The sequence below is a fragment of the Cydia fagiglandana genome, chromosome 16 (genome assembly GCF_963556715.1).
Source record: "Cydia fagiglandana chromosome 16, ilCydFagi1.1, whole genome shotgun sequence".
Classification (NCBI taxonomy): Eukaryota; Metazoa; Arthropoda; class Insecta; order Lepidoptera; family Tortricidae; genus Cydia; species Cydia fagiglandana.
The window spans coordinates 12,724,734-12,743,457 of record NC_085947.1 but is presented as its reverse complement, the minus strand read 5'-3'; the positions used below and the strand labels follow the sequence as shown (position 1 = coordinate 12,743,457).

The 18,724-nt window shown below is 35.9% G+C and overlaps 1 protein-coding gene across 1 annotated transcript in view; it reads left to right on the top strand.

Annotated features, from left to right (window-relative positions):
• LOC134671995 (proton-coupled folate transporter-like) overlaps positions 1–18,724 on the top strand; it is a 34,125-nt gene that overhangs the window by 2,074 nt on the left and 13,327 nt on the right. Inside the window, exon 2 of the mRNA XM_063529892.1 lies at positions 13,436–13,537. Within this exon, the coding sequence (XP_063385962.1) occupies positions 13,436–13,537 (102 nt within the window). The remainder of the gene's footprint in view (positions 1–13,435; positions 13,538–18,724) is intronic.

Genomic DNA, 18,724 nt, shown 5'->3' with positions numbered 1-18,724 from the left:
AACGATTGCACAAAGCACCTACTCGACAATAGTTCAATAACAATGTGTAATACAAAAAAATCCGTAGATAAAATTAAGTAATTTATGTCTAATGGTGTTATTTATAAATGTCAAAAAAATAGCACAGAACAATAATTTATATTTTGTGTTTCTTAAAAAGATTCTTAGATTTGCTAAGTTTTATATTGGTACATACACCACTTTATGTACCGTCCAGTGTAAAATATGGGTGTAGACAACTTACTCAAAAATATGTCCCATAGTCCTTAATTCGCTGAGCTATGGGACACATTTTTGAGATTATTTGTGCACCCATATTTTTACACTGTACCTATAGCACTTTTAGCAGTTTTATGTATACTACTAATACTACTGCTACTTACTCTGAAGTTAGGTACTAACAAAAATAATAGATAGTATAGAGGGGTCCTGTCATAGTAAATGTAGTCACTGTAAATTTACTGCAATCTATCGACACACGACTATAACTCAAAATAAACACGTATAAAATTATCAAAAACCGGGCAAGTGCAAGTCGGACTCGCGCACGAAGGGTTCCGTACCATAAAGCAAAAAAAAAACGGAAAAAATGCAAAAAGAAAACGGTTTCCCATCCAAGTACTGACCACGCCCGACGTTGCTTAACTTTGGTCAAAAATCACGTTTGCTGTATGGGAGCCCCACTTAAATCTTTATTTTATTCTGTTTTTAGTATTTGTTGTTATAGCGGCAACAGAAATACATCATCTGTGAAAATTTCAACTGTCTAGCTATCACGGTTCGTGAGATACAGCCTGGTGACAATCAGACGGACGGACGGACGGACGGACAGCGAAGTCTTAGTAATAGGGTCCCGTTTTACCCTTTGGGTACGGAACCCTAAAAAAATCAATATATATGGATAAATGATTTTATTATTTTTATATCATTTTGACCCATGTTCATTCAGTGATATGTGTTAAAATTGTTAAAATATGAAACGTTCTCGTCACGCCATCTAGCCGAGAATAGGCTAAAGGTGTGTGCGCCATCTATCCGAGAATGACTTTTTCTTAATTTCCGAGGCACGTTTTTTTCTTAGACTTTATTCATTTTATACGAAGTTACATATGTCTTTGGTACTAATATAGTGTTGTGTTCTTGAGAATCGGCAACATACGATAGGAAAAAGTATTCGGCTCGACTTGCATCGGCCGGCGCGACGCCCGGCGACGCATTGACGGCTTTTTCGCTCTTATTGCGCGGACATAAAGCTTTTTCCTATCTGATTTTGTCGAAAGCGCGTCGATATATCTAGGGAGAGCCTAAGGTTTCCAGTGCTCCCAAACACACGTGTCACGCTCAACTATCTATGAGAAAGAGCGAGATGTACTGAAATTTGCATGAATCCGATGTCTCATTTTTAATCAAAATATATACGAGTATTTGTAGATGTAGGTATATAATAGGTAACTTATGTGTCCTAACTACGTGTACAAAAACCGGTCAAGTGCAACGGGTCAAACCTAATTTAGAAAAAGGTAATTTGAGGAAAATATAGTAAAAGAAGTATAAATATATCACGTTTTTAAGTTTCGAGTCTCGTGTACTGAAAAAAAATGATGCACTGCCGTAATCGAACTTCAAGATATTCACAAGAGACGACACGTACTAGATCCATTCAAGATACGTTATAGTTTAGATATCAACTAGTTCTCTTTTGCAGCGCAATTCGGGCAACCAATGTCACTTTTACGTTAGATAGAGTAAGATATCTATTAGATGTGAATTGGATCTCCAAGTCATATCCTGTGGAAATCGTTCAAGAGTATCCCCAGAATCGAGCAAATGTCAAATTTGACAGGTTAGATCTTAAACATATCGTTATCGTATCTTGGTGATATCTAAAAGATATCTAATATATGTCTATTTCAAAATCCGAATCGGGCCCGCAGCCTGTAAGTGTAAAAATTAGCTTATCTTTGCAATGTTGGTCGAAATTGTTAACCGGTACTGTATGTCTAAATGACAAAAGAGGTGAAATAATTTAGGTATATAATGGTAATATCTGGGAGACCGAGTTTTGCTCTGAAAACATATAAAACACACTTAGGTAGGTATTTATATGTAACGTCAGAGCTTTTGGGCTATCAAATACGAGTATAGTGAACCTGTTTGTTTACATTATGGGGTCGTGACGTCACATAACAACCACAAGGCGCTTATGTTATAGAGGTACAACTAGTATTTGATTATACCGGATTTTCATCTATTTGATTTGTTTCGTTGTGATAAGCACAAACAAAAAAAAGTCGTAAAGCAATTGGTTTCTGAACCCGATGAATCCAGGAAAATAGTGTTATAAAGTCAGACTAAAGCCCTACTACCTAGACCTAGTTTACCCCCTAGGTTAAAAGACAATTCCTGAGAATCGTTTGTAACGGTGGATTCTCCCAGCGAACTCAAAATGCGTGCGTCACAAAGTCAAAGTGCGCAGAAAATAATGATTCCCCTTTTTAATTTTATACGGAATCTCAAAAATACATTACAAAGTTCAGATATTTTTACACCCAAGCGCACATATCTGGCGCCGAGTTTCCAAAAGAATTCAACCAAAAAAACGAGTGTCCGAACGCGAAAGTAAAAAAAAACAGTTTCGAAAAGGATCGACCTCGTGATTAATGCTGACATAGGTATTTTTAAAATCAGCATGTGGCTGGTTGCAATATACTTGTTTTTAGGGTTCAGTGCTAAATTGTTTAGTATCTGTTATATCTAACTAATAATTTCTCGCTGCCGTATTCGAACTTCAAGATATTCACAAGAGACGACACGTACTAGATCCATTCTAGATACGTTATAGTTTAGATATCAACTAGTTCTCTTTTGCAGCGCAATTCGGGCAACCAATGTCACTTTTACGTTAGATAGAGTAAGATATCTATTAGATGTGAATTGGATCTCTAAGTCATATCCTGTGGAAATCGTTCAAGAGTATCTCCAGAATCGCGCAAATGTCAAATTTGACAGGTTAGATCTTAAACATTTCGTTATCGTATCTTGGTGATGTCTAAAATATATCTAATAGATGTCTATTTCAAAATCCGAATCGGGCCCTCGGTCTAGTGCCAATGCCACTTAATCTTTGTTTACATATATGTCTCAGGAAGTAGAGTAGATCTAATCTCTGACTAGATAGGCCTAAATCTAGAGTCAAATTTGTTTTTAATTGGGTTAGGGATAGGTTGCATTTATTAATGTGAAAACTGTCCTTTTGTATTATCTGCATAAGCAGACATAAGTCTGTTTTTCTCCCTATTAATAAAATAGAACAAATAACACAGAGCATTTATCGTCGGTTTGACTGTAGATAACACATTATTTAAAACCGTAAGTACATAGATGGTTAAAATATTTAACAATATAAATACAAGTGCACATTATTAAGTAATAAAGGGGTTTTGAAATGAAAATGAAATGAAAAATATTTATTTCGAGCAACTATGGACTCATACAGATTTGTTAGTAGACTTACGTTCCTAATGTTAGTACCTAATTAACTATTACAATATATATACACTGCTGGAAACATGCATTTCGCATCTGTAGTTAACAAAATATTACGAATATTTTCCAGATCATTAATATATAACTATTAATGGTCAACGAAATAAATACGAGCAGCTATTTAGACTGCTGGTTTTTATGTCGTACTTTGTAATATTTAATGTCGAATTTTCTTTAATTGAATAGTTGTATAAAAATACAATAGCTAATTTAAGTCGTTATTCACAATCCCTTTCACCGTTTCACAAAAAATCTTTATAAAATTAGATGACGGAATGTCATTGTCGATCGAATAATCACAGATATTATGACTAATTTTATAGCTACGAGTAAACAAAGCATTGAAGCTAGAAGGAAAAATACCTAAATACCCAATAAATGTCAAACATTCCTGAACCCAAAATCCAGGGTATGGTAATAATATAGCGCTTAAAGCCATGGAATAATGAAGTATATTCTGTTCGTAAGCATGTGTAGAACACGAGGCAGGCAGTTCCATATTCTGACTAATACCGTAAAACGGGGTGAGTAGGTTTCGCGGGGAGAGTTGGGTTATGAATGGGGAGAGAAGGTTTGAGAGGGGGATGAGAAGGGTTTTTAAGGCTACTGCTACAAAAATAATGTATTCCAATTTAAAATGGGGCTATAATAATACGCATAATAAAAAAAATCGATCCAACAATCTTCCAAAATCACCTTTGTATGAAAAACCCTCTCACCTCAAATATGAGGCACTACGGGGTGAGGTGGGTTTTCCTCTTTATCGTCAAAGTTATGAAATGGAACTACCCAAAAATAAAATACAAACGTCCGAACCACTTATTATATACACCATTCAGTTTTCTAATGTAAAAATAAAATTTTATAGAGGCTTGAAAGTCAAATTTCACCCAACTCACCCCATTTTACGGTAGGCTAAAATCTTATTCCCCTTCTTCGAATTTCGACAAGGTTACCTTCTAATGAGGTATAGGACTCGTATCATATTTCTACTTATCTGCTTTATTAGGACATTTAAAACAGTACGAAAAAGTAACCTTTTTCATAAATGCTAGGTTTTGCGGGTTTATTGCAGGCGGGCAATGAGGCGTTTCAGAAAATTACATATGTTGATGATTTTTTCGAAAAACAAACAACTTACAGATGCCAACACGAAAACTATTGATTTAACAAATAAAAATGTGGCCCCCCAGTTTTCTATACAAAATTCATTAGGATACTTAAATTAAATTCTGAGTAAAAACAGCCCTTAAAACGAAACAGGAGCTGAGTTTTAAATATTTTAGGTAAATATACCCTTCTCGCTAACGGAAGCGGCTCCAAAAACTAGTGCAATAAGGACAAGGCGAAAAATCCCGCGTAAAAATCTATATAATCGAGGTTTCGTACTCGACTTTTCAAAACTTTACCAATCCTAACCAAACTAGGAAATCTAAATGATTATGAAATTATGTGTGTCGGACCGTTTTGCTTTTTTGGTTAATTGATATCAGATTTGAATACTACCCCTCTCATTGCGGTATAGTCAATTAGGCCATTTTGGCCATATTTGAAGGGCTCTAGTGCCTTAAAAACCAAAAATATCAAAAAAAGCAAAACGGTCCGACACAGATATTGACAATATTAACCTGTGTTGAAAAAAACATTGCTCTAGCATCAAAACCCACGGAGGAAACAGTCGAGTACGTTTGTATAGAGAAATGACCACTCCTGTTGGCTCTTAACTGTTAGTATTGCCGCCTTATTTCCGAAAATGGCAAAAAAAAAAACCGGGCAAGTGCGAGTCGGACTCGCGCACGAAGGGTTCCGTACCATAATGCAAAAAAACAAACAAAAAAAAGCAAAAAAAAACGGTCACCCAATCCAAGTACTGACCACTCCCGACGTTGCTTAACTTTGGTCAAAAATCACGCTTGTTGTATGGGAGCCCCATCTAAATCTTTATTTTATTCTGTTTTTAGTATTTGTTGTTATAGCGGCAACAATATATCATCTGTGAAAATTTCAACTGTCTAGCTATCACGGTTCGTGAGATACAGCCTGGGGACAGACGGACGGACGGACGGACGGACGGACAGCGAAGTAATAGGATCCCGTTTTACCCTTTGGGTACGGAACCCTAAAAACTTTACTTCGGAGCGATTTTTTGTGGATATCTCTTTCCCATCACGGAACAATGGTGTTCCGGACCTTTGGGAGGCGTGCGCGGAGCCGAAGCCAACACGTAGAGGCCCTTTTGACACTTTAATGAAATGTAAGGGGTACACCGAGCGGATGCTGCCCTTACCCGTGTCATGGGACGCACGCAGAGGCAGCACCCGCCAGGGTGTAAGGGCTATTGAGAGTTGATGAAATCTAAAATGAACTAGGTTATTGGGTGAAAGCGATGGACTAGTACTGAGCTATGGGGTAAAAAACCGGACGCCTGCCTAATAAAACGGTATGCAATTTTATTTCCGGCAGACGTAGACGGTGACTCGCCCTCACAAGATGGGCCCCCACAAAAAAGCGACATCTAGGATGGCTCAAGGGCAACACCGGTGTGAGCGGCTCAGGGGTGTCGAGAGGTGTGCGCCGCTTTCTACCCAGTGGCTGTTAACAGCCACTGTGCCAACTCGCGTCTTATGCATATTTCACTTCCACCCCTGGAGCTTATAGCTCTAACGACTCCACTCTGGCCGGCCGGCTAAGGCAAGCCAGAGGCAGAGAATCCGATGTGGATATTATCATTATCACCAACGTAAGATATTTCTGCGCGTGTTTGGGAAAATGAATGAGTTATAATCAAATGAGCACATTGACCCGAAAGGAGTTTTTATACTGCTGATGTTGATAAATTGTAATTGGGTTAATAGTTTAAATATAAATTTATTTCATACAACGTAGTATTTTTCCTAATTTTAACCTATGACCAGTAATTTCGGTCAGGGCCGTGTCTTTAGCGAACTAAGCGGACTAATCAACAAATGCTATTCTTACAGCGTTCTAATTATTATTTAAGTCATTTTGATATGAATTAGATGGGACACCCTTATTGTTCTAACAAGTTTAACACCTAAGTTAGGATTACCCATTTCAAACAAATTAACTCGTTTAAGTAACCTATTTAATACAATGTTAGGCGATGAACATTATTTTCACCTCTTGGAGGCCAAATGTGTATTACTGTTAATTATGTTACTGAAAGTTTCTTTATTGCGCTTATTGAGATATAAAGTAAAGAAACTAAGTATATAAGTATGAAGAGGGAGCAGAAGTTCATTTGACGACTTTTTTCATAAAAAAAAATCTTTAGCAAAAAATATGAGCAGGGTTTATAATTTTATAATATCTCATAGAAGACGCATTGTTGCTTTGTAGGTAATTAGGTTGCAAAAATGTGTGACTGTGACTTGATAAAGTAAATTTGAAATATAACAAATAATATAGAAACTGTCCAGAGTATTTATCAAGCAAGCGATATGGACGCTTTTTTGCCGTTTTTAGGTAGGTACGTATGGATAAGTGTGACTGACTGTGGCTTTACATTGCGGCCTTTTTACTCATCAGAGTTTTTGCGAGTTCATCCATTTGCCACTTCCTACTCGCGTTTATTGGTAAATATATCCCAATAAACACTAATCAATGTGTAAGCAGGCCTAACCACATCTATCCCTATGACACACTTAATCATATACATACCTCCCTATACCTCTCTATACCTTAAGTGTGTCAACGTACTACGCCCACACTAAAGTGCGTCAACTTTCACAAAAATACTTTTACATAAAAGGTTTTATTTATAAGTTTACTGTAAATTATTTCGCATTGAAAAGCTATTAGCGTCGTTCCTGAAGGACTTCGATTTTTTTAAATAACCAACCGTGGTGTAGTTTAAAATAATCGCAAAACATTTTACCAGAAAGCGGTATTCTTGTAGTGATAAAAAATGTAATAAATCGTTTATTTAAATTTAACTTCATAAGGAAAACGTCTAGTACGTTCGACATACTAATACCCAATAGACGACACCTTGCTGTCACCTCTATTGACAATCACTTAAGTTTCAAGATGACATGTACTAGGGGCCAAATTCGACACGTACAACTGTCAGATTGCGCATCCACGTCAAATCAACAGTTGATTTTATCGCATACTGAGTTATGATTCCATCAACGGTGGATAATATCATTTGGTACAACTAAAACTCCACTCTAAACTAAGGATGGTTCGGTTTAGTTTGCTTGTCACCCTAACTGTGGATTGTTAATGTCAAATTTTGACATTGTACGTATTCGAGAACTTATGATTTTTCCCACATCAACGGGATATCAACACGATACGTCAAACGTCGCTTGTCGAATAGGGGTCTAGGACCGCATCGCGTCCAGCACCAGTACGTTTACCTTATTTTGAAATAAGTACCGACTCCAAAATGAGAAAAATAAATACATGCAGAATATCAAATACAAAGTCGCATAAAATGCATAATATTGTGCGATAAATGTCATATTTTCCGCAATACCTAATAACATATATTATACATACTCATTATTACTACTACAGTTTTGCCGGGAGGGCTTATTTGTGTAATAACTATGAATCAACTAATTCGCAGTGATTATGCAACATTAAAACCAAAGTTGGCTCCAAAGCCTGATTGGAGATTATACCAACATAAACGGAAACTATTTACACAGATTTTAAAAGAATAATATCTTGTGGGCAATAGCTTGTGAACAACTAGCTTCCAGAGCGTATATAACACGAGTATGTCAAAATAATAGCATGGGTCTAAACCTATTTAAAATATTATATTACTACAGTCCTACTCAAATAAAGTAAGGACGCTAAGCACAAAGAATTTCGTACATTGACCCAACTGTTGTGTCCATCTCTATCGCACTTGCGATATTGCTGTTCGCCCATGATGTCGGCGGCCTATGACACTGTGCGAGCGGGCAGCAATAGCATTATGTATGCTTAGCGTTGTTACATTAGGTAGGGTGTGAAAAAGTCAACTTTTTAGGAGAAACGAAACTGTTTATGAGCTATAAATAATAAGTTCCAGATGAACCATTATTTTTTTTATATTGCGCAAGGCCCGTGACCTTCTATTCTATTCTAAGAAGTGAACAATTTATTGGTATTACTTATAGGTACAGTCAACTGTAAAAATATGGGTGCATAAATCATCTCAAAAATATGTCCCATAGCTCTTATATCAGCGAATTAAGAACTATCGGAAATATTTTTGAATAAATTGGCTACATCCTTTTTTTTTACAGTTGACTGCAGCATCTAACAAGACGATATTTAACTATGTTTAACTATTACCGTTTTGTTAAAATGTCATTTTGGTTTGAATTCATATTCATATCCGACGTTATGGAACTCGACTTGAGATATTACGATATTAGCATAGCAACAGCATTAGTTTACTTACACCAGAAGTGGACAGTAATATACAAACATTTATATAGTTTATTGTCTAACGCGATACGTATATGTGATAACACATTAGACCTTTGTTTCTATTTGACCTGCTCTGTCCGTCTGCCATTCTGGTCCGGTGTAATCAGGTTTGATATCAAATAGATTACTTTGTACTGTTATTTGCAGACTTAGAAGTAGGTACCTACCTATTTGTAAGATTCCATCTGACGTTAAAATAATGCAGACGCCCAGCTGAAATTCTTAACTTTTCCTATTCCTTGGAGAAAAGATTACATATTAGATTTGCAACAAATTAGGCCCCAACAATTAAATCAAAGGGAATCAATATGAAGAGCCACACTGTGAAATATTTGCAAGACCAAGCATTTAGAAAAGTATGACAAAATTACCCAAAATATTTTTCCTACAAGTAACAATACCTATAGGACAAAACATCACTAAACTTTATAAAACAAAGTACAACGTCTGTCTGTATGTTCGCCATACACTCAAAAACTGGGTACTGAACGGAGCCTATCAATAGAGTGATTTTGAGGGAGGTTTAGGTGTATAATTTGTTAATTTGTAAACCCGTGCGAAGCCAAGGCAGGTCGCTAGTGTATGATAAAACAGAAAAAAACTCCCTTGAAATCTGTAATAAAATAAATGATATCTAAAATAAACTAGCTATGCTTGTAACTAGCCCTGTGCTTATCATTGTTTAGAGAGCTTCAATAAAAGAATTAAAGTTAAATCTAAATAAAATAAAATAATAGAAATCAACAAAGAAACCGCAAACTTTTCCGTAAAACAAACTTTATTGTTTTGATGTACCTAAACTCACAAGACAGTGCCACGGATATCTTTGTATGGAATTTTCCTTAAGATATTATTTGTTTTTATTGCTCTTTAGTGTATAAAATTATAGAAAAGAGAACATAGTATCCAGTGTGATAGTTTATGAGGTCGGTAGCTACAGATGTAGTGCGCAATGCTTTCCATCGTATTTTTTCGGAAAGGTTCGTATTTGTCATGCTACTTCAGTCAACCTCAGTACTTTTTGACTGACTGACTGAAATAGCAAGACACGTTCGTACGTTTCCGTGAAAATACGATGGAAAATAATTATGCACTACATCTGTACGTGTTTTATCGTAGAACGAGACATTTCCTAATTTCTCGCGCGTGACGAGAACTCTCACGATAAAAAGAAATGCTTTATCTATTTCACTGCCAGCTGAATTATACTAGCTCGACCTTAAATTATGAATGTGCAGTCACCTGCAATAATGTTTTACTCTTCGAAGGCCTCAAAAATATGTGACACGCTCTTATGGCTCTACATACAAGATAGTGTCAGATATTTTTGAGGCCTTCGTTGTGTAATATATTATTGTGTCTGTCATACTAACGATTCAGTAACAAAGGTGCAAAATATTCTTAAATATAACACACTTCAAACTCGTACAAAGCAAACTATTTTAAATTATTTCAAACTGAGGTTAATGATTCCGATATTTCTAAATGGTGTCACGTGACTTTACAGTACCTAAGGTAAATGTCCCAGTGCTTGACATGCTGACAGCTGACACCCTGCTGTCACCTCTTTTGCCAATGACGTAAGTTTAAAGATGAGATGTATTGGGTTATTGGGACAGTGGCGAGCACTAGTCCACGTTTATACTAGTATTACTACGAGTAAGTATTTTCAACGAAGTAAAGTCGATACATAGTTAAAGTTAGGACTTTAACTATGTGTCGACTATGTCGTAAAACGACAAAATTAAAGAAATATTAAGGCCAATGAACTATTCTCAAAATTGCTAACATACATAACAACCGTATGTTACATGAGAATGATAAGGTATACAAAGCAAGCATTATATTATAGTTGAAGCAAACAGTGAAAATTCGCGTATGGTTTGTTGATACACCCAAAATACGTACGAGGTATTGTTTTGGTAAATATAGGCTTTACCTAACCTACTCATACTATTTCAGGTCCCTTCAGAATACTAGGAGTGGCATTCAAATTTTGTATCTCTATGCATCTCGATTGTACTTAAATTTTAGTGTAGGTACGCAAAATTCACTGCGAGTCAATCAATGCAAAACATAGTAAATCAATGTAATGTCAATATCAGCGTTCAAGACAAATTTTTTTAAGCTTCGGTAAAAATACCCTTGCACATACCCACATGCTGTGTCAATATCACCTTTTCGCAATGACTTATATACATATTACTTCGTGAAAACGGGCCCTTATGGGCACTATGAAGTGGGCTAGTTCATTGGAGCGATTGTTCACATTGTACAGTGGTGCGCATATTCGCTCGGCATTATACATATTTGTTTTGAATCTTTGCAACGGAAACTTTGAATTTTTGCTCCTTTTCGCAGCCATATCTCGACAAGAATTAATTGTTAAGTAAGTAAGTAGTTGTAGGTATACCTCATTGGTGTTATGTTGCGTTTGGTATAAGATTACCTATTGTCGTGTGTTTTACTTTTATTATCTCGCTTTGTATCTCTCGCTGGTATGTCATATAAGTTAAAAATATCTAAGACCAACACTAGGAACGCTTAAGATTGGCTGAATAACAAATTTAACTAAAATAGACAAGTAGGTAACTATAATCATAATTATTATATACTACACTGCAGTGTTTTGAGAAAGGTTTTGCGTTGCATTGACGAAATACTTTACGTTGACGATAACACCAAATATGGTTGCATTGGATTACCTAACCAGTAAAATAATGCAGTTTATACCTTCCAAGGACGCAACTCACTTGGTTTTATGTGCCCAAACCAAACAAACAATTAAATAATAATTACCTTTAGTTAATTTATGTCCAAACAAACATTCAACAACAAATATATTAATTAACAACAGATTAACTAAATGAAAAAGACAAAAGTGACGCGACGTTTTCGTACCAATTTATTTACTTTTTGTACAGTCAAGGAATTTAAATTCCGACCCATTTCGTACTTTGTCACAGTGACAATCAATATGAAAGCCGCTAGAGACCTCATACGGTTGTCACTGTGACAAAGTACGAAATGGGTCGGAATTTAAATTCCTTGACTGTACCGCGTGAAGGTACAGAACCCTCTATTGTGTGAGTTCCGCTCACGAACACGCTCTTGGCAGATGTTTTCTTTGCTTTATGTTTATCCTCTTCAATTCCATGCCGTCATTCAAAAAATGTTTAATGCCAAAAAAAAAACGAAAACTTACAGTATAAGTACAGTATTAATTATAAATTATAAACAATCAAGTACAAAACAGCTTCTTCTTCCTCGCGTTATCCCGGCATCTCGCCACGGCTCATGAGAGCCTGGGGTCCGCTTGACAACTAATCCCATGATTTGACGTAGGCACTATTAGTTTTTACTAAAGCGACTGCCATCTGACCTTCCAACTCAGAGGGTAAACTAGGCCTTATTGGGATTAGTCCGGTTTCCTCACGATTTTTTCCTTCACCGAAAAGCGACTGGTAAATATCAAATGATATTTCGTACATAAGTTCCGAAAAACTCATTGGTACGAGCCGGGGTTTGAACCCGCGACCTCCAGATTGCAAGTCGCACGCTCTCGCCGCTAGGCCACCACTCCACCAGCGCTTCCCAATCAAGTACAAAACAGCATCTAGGTAATATTAACTATTTTTTTTAGTATGTAGGTACATAGGCAATGGGTACCAGTCTCAGGTTTGGCTAGATTGGTGGTATTATCCAGCCTTGATTTTCAGCCTGAACTCTCCCTGACTTAAGGTGTTCCAATACAAATATCTATTCTTATATTTTGGTGTATTCCTATTTTTGTCTGCCGAGCACAAGTTAGAATAACCAGGTGCATTCATAGGTATGAGGGTCAAACAGAAAACTGTGTTACGTCTTTCCTGTAGACATACACAAGAGTTAAGGGCTATAAAGGTTAATTTTCTTATTTAACCCTCATCCACGTGAAAAGGTCTTCCTTTTATTTGGAGAACTATGATAATAATATGTCTACAGGAAAGACGTGACACAGTTTTCTGTTTGACCCATGAATCATATCCACTAGTCCCCCGCCTCATGTACGGCGGTGGTCAGTTGGTCACATGGGGCAGGGACGAGGGATGGAAATACTCCCATATTTTGTATTGTTTGTAACAATATTTTACGAGCATACAGAAATTACTGTCAAGTGACAACAGATGTAGCACCGACCGAAAAGTCATAGAATAGCTCAACAACATAAGACTTTCCGGGCGGTGCTATATCTATAATATTGTCACTTGACACTTAAACTGTACTACTACTGCTACTTTAAGTACCGATAATTCCGCTACTCGATGCTAGATGTCGACTATGAAAATAATCGACTTTTTGGTACCAAAACTGATGTATGGAGTGAGCAGTCTATGTATTTTTTTTCTATGCTCTTAGTTACTTTTGTGAAAACTATTTTTTCTATTGATTACAGGTGAAGCTCAAATGACCTACTGGTTCACCCGCTACAAGTTCAAGTTCACTGAGGTGGACTACAGCCTATTCCTCACATATTCCGTCCTTGTCGGGAGCGTGGGTAAGTTATATTATCATCTCTTTTAACATACCTAGGTGGAGTTTATAAGCAGTGATCAGGGATTTGGTCGCCACTTGGGGTAAATATTGTTTTTAGGTATTTCTTATGAATGTAGGTAATATTTCAAAAATATTAAGATTGTGTTTTTGTGAAAAATTCAATCCATATTGCGGGCTTACCTACTCCCGTATCTATATAAAAAATTGTACTAGATTCTGCGGCGTTGCAACCAAATCTCCGATCATTGTTTATAAGATTTACGAGTATACAGTATTTATTTATTTATTTATTTATACTTTATTGCACAAAGTATATACAAATATGTACAAATGGCGGACTTAATGCCAAATGGCAGTATTATGTTTTATCCGTAATTTAAGTTTCATAAATTCGACACTTTGTCTAGCTAAATTAGATGACATAAAGCTCTAATATTGACCATTTTATCCTTGTCTGTCGATCTTCAATTCTTGTCAGAATATTTCCCAGCCTTAGTCAAAAAGAAACTAAAAGTAAACCGACAAGACCAAGAAAAGTCTATAACGATTTTGATAGCATAAGCAGTGCAATTGTTATATTAAACGTCAATCTTCTATGAAATTATGACGTATAAATAACACTTGCACTGCGTGTATCAAAATCGTTGCAGAATTTTCTTGGTCTAACTATACCTATTATGATATTGAATCTTTTAAAGAAATGTACAATAGGTACTCTGTTGTTTAAGATCATAAAATTACCTACACATTTCAGTGCCAAAACATTGACACGACACAGTCATCAAAACATTCTCTGCTCAAAAGCGAAAATAAAAACTTCGCAAAGTCAAACAAACGATCGAAGATCGAAGTTAAACGTACGAATAAAAGCGTTTATTCCTTTTTTTTTCAATGCACTTAAGTCGTTTTATAGAACGTTAGAGCGTCGAGAACGTGCACTATTACGTTATATGACATTGACCGATAGCTGTGTTTCGGAAACTCGATACGGTCAGTTACTTCATAGTTCCTTTTAGGGTTCCGTATTTGGATGAAGCTTGAAGTTAAATATTAACCTTAATTAATACTATTAATGGGCATGCTTTTTATATTGTAAATATATTATTGTACAATTTATTTGGAACCAAACGAATTACCGTTCCAATCGGTATCGTTTGTTTATGGCGTTAGATCCATCCATCGATAAGAACTAACATTTTTACTTGACATCTCGCAGCGGGCTGATATATAGCGTGAAGTCTTTTGTGCCCACAGTTGCCATAGTAACATCTCCTGAATCGCACTTTGAAAATGTGATTATAAAGGATTTTTATGCACCAATCAAGCATATTTTTGAGGTACCATTTTTTAAAGGCTATCCATCTACCTACAACAAAATATAGAATTACGCTACAGCATTTTTTTGTAACAATATGTGTTACTCTTAACACGTCACTCGAAGGACAACAGTACAGCAGAGCAAAAACAAGTTGATCGACCCAGTAACTACTTAACTTATAGATAGTGCAAGTTTTTTTACACATACCTAATACAATATTGAATAAATGGGATCCCCATACTAGGTTATTGTACGAGTATGACGTTTTTGTATTTTATGTTTATATTTGTATTTAAAACTAATATTTCACACCATAAAAAAATAACAATATTTCATTTAAGACTAAACTCGTAAATAGCGCTGTGGTGGTACGAAACCCCTATTGCATGGAGTCGACTCGCACTTGACCGAATCATTTAGAAACAACTGAAATCGCGGAGCCGAGATCTTACTGCAATAATTGGAAATGGTGGCGTCTTTGTTGTAAAATAATTTTAGTTTAAAATTTACGAGAAATTCCAGGCCCCTGTTTCACAACAATCACAATTGTCACCTGACAGTGACAATAGCAGTGAATATTGCTGGTCCAAGAAGTGAATATTGCTGCTAGGTGCCATCGTTTGATACTTACTGACCAGGAAAATGTCAGTGTCAGATGTCATGGTCGCATTTTTATATCCTGTCATGTCATGCGTCGTTAGAACGTGACAGACATGGTGACAAATGATAAAGAGACGACCGTCTTCGCCCTACAGGGCGCTTAGACAAGATGACTATTGCAGTAAGTCAAATGGAAAGTAAAAATGTAACAGCATGACAGGTGCTAAGAAAAATCATGTGACCATTTCCATGCATTATTTAAGTTTGGCTTATTATTAACCGGGCAACTAAACTTTCATTGGGCATATAATAATATAATTTGGCTGTGCATTAATATTTTAGCGCCAAAAAATATATATTAGCCTCGAATATATGTATCATATTATTACAAAAACTGGCAGCAAAATCAAGCCACCCAAAAAAAAATAGTTTAAGGCTCCGTTTTTGTTGCCAAATTATTAATTTTAGCTCACATTTAAATTTTTTTAAACTACCCAAATTCGATTAATTAGTTGACCGGTTAAATACGTGCCTTTCCACGGGCGTTTCCTATTACGACATAGCGAACGATTAGCGACAATATTTACATTTGAAACGAGTTAATATCAATCTGAATTCGTAGAACTTTTACAAAACTTCATTGTGTTACCATGAATCATTTATAAGAGAATGTAGTGTACTGTATTTGAAATTAAATTACTCACGAAAAACTAATGACACATTATGTGATTCATGTCTTTTTTACGGTTTACTAGTTAGGGTTATTAGCTTATGCAATAAAAAAAACGGTAATCTGTAACTAAAATGAAAAATGATTCGTGTTTATTTATATTTTACAGTCGGAAAATTTACACGCATGAGTTTTTCGGAACTTAAATAATTATGTACTCGTACGATATTGTAGGTATCATTTGATATTTACCAATCGCTTTTCGGTGAAAAAAAAAACAACGTGAGGAAACCAGACTAATCCCAATACGGCACAGAATAAGTAATAGTATTATCATACAGAACGGACACGCACCGCCCCGCCCCGGCTCGGATTACCTCGCCCCGCGACTGAGTTCTGACGGACTCCTGACGTACGCTCAGTTCGGCTAGCGACGCCGCGACGCGATGACGCAACGTTCAAAATGCCGGTGTATTGTGCGATGTACGGGTAGTACGGATACCTACTTATTGTAGAAATGAATAATAATATAGTTTTCCAAAGAGACGAAATATGTATCAGTAAATAAGGCTGTACTTTTGCGTAAAAATAATAATATCATATGAATTAAAACCCGTTCGTTGGATTTGTGAATGTTAAGCCAACATTTAATATTTAAAGTACCTAAGGTAACTAGACCTTCTACACAGATATTCCTCGTAAATGTTTTATTTTTAGTTTAACACTCTTTTCACGAAAAAGAACATGTTGGTCGCGGGACATTCGCGTTTGGTTTTTAATTTAATGTTAAGAATTTAAGAAATAATTATGTATGTTATATAAAATAATCAATAGGCATCAACAATAAGGTACATTTAATAATGGCGTGTTGAAAGTGCAAGTACGTGCAGGACTATAAACTGACAAAGCCAATTCAACAATTGGAGCGAAATAAAACATAAAAATAAATAATATAATTCGCGTTAGACCCGTCTATAATGTGAGTTAATATGTATTCAAAACGCGAAAGTTTAAAATATTATATAAAACATAAACCTATATTTTGTTAAACATAAACCTATATTTTGTTTTTTTTACGTATTTCGGTCGAATTATGCAACGCAGCGGGCCGCTCGTCGTGTCCTTCGGCCGGCCTCGGCAAACCTCGGCTTCGCCTTCCCCGCGCGCCGCACGAGTCAGCCCTAAGCCACTTACTCACACAATGACGCGTGTACAGACGTGCCGTGCACACATATAAACGCAAATGATTTTCGATGTATGGCGTGTCCGCCCTGTGCCAATACGGTCTAGATTCCCCTCTGAGTCGGTGAGAACACCTAGATATTTTGTTCCTGAGTCATAGGTACTTTTTATGCGAATAATAAATTTATTTATTCATCTGAATAAGTATGTATATCGTCGCCTAGCACCCTGCAGCAGTACTATTACAATTAAGCTTTACTTAGTTTGGGGCTAGGTTGATGTGTTTAAGATATCCCCAAATATTTATTTTATTTATTTTATTTTATATCAAATATTACTTATACATCCGTTATTATGTTTGCGTTACGATAAAATTCTCATCACTAGAATATTTTCTCTCTGCAGTTCCTCTGATAATAAAGAACAATAAAATCGTAAGATTTACTTTGCTCATGGAAAGTTAAACATTGCGTATTTATTTCAGCATTTCGGGACAATTACATTTGGTGGCAGCGTGTGAATTTGTGATCTGAATATAGATGTTCGCGGAATTCCATGTTTGGTTTTTATATAAGTCCAACAAACATAGTGTTGGATTGTGAATTGTGATGTAAGGAGGTCGCTGACGCATCTTTGATGATCATAATATTGCTTTTAATAGTTGCCACGCACTAATTTCCAAGTTTATGCTGATTTTCCAGTCACACTTAGGTACACACATACTTAATTATGATGACTGTCATGCATAGTAGGAAAGTATTGATATATCATTGACACAATTTGGAATGGTTGAAGACTTTGCCAATTCCACTTCGACTCTTTACTTTTCTCTTAACAGTGACATTGCATGTTTACACAAAAGTCGTCATGTCACGAATGCTATTAAAAATAAATAGAATTTATGTTCTGTTCATGATCCTCAGAAGATGTCAGATAAGAATTTGCGTTCTCTGACCTCCACTTACTTATGAAACTTTTGTTACTTAACATTCATGCAAACATACAGTTACATTGAAATATTAAATAACAACAATAAATAATTGTAATATAATAAGCATGACTATATTTGACTTTTTCATTTCATAATCATTCATTGAAGGTACTTATCGTAAGTGTCATAGCGTATGTTTGTCAATATTTCTTGTTCTTGACCTTGACGAACCGATTTCACAGCTCAAAACTGACACAGAGGCTTATTCCGATTGCAATAACAGGTTATGAATTTGATGCTGTGATCTGTCAATCATTCATTCAACCGGAAACATCACTTTTGACACTGACAGATTATATGATTTTGTTGAGCGCCCTTTACATTGATGGTCTCGATAGATGATTAGGAGTATTGACGTTAATAAATTATATCATTATTAATCTCAATTATAATTTAAAACCCTCAGTAAAAAAAGATAAGGCTTTAA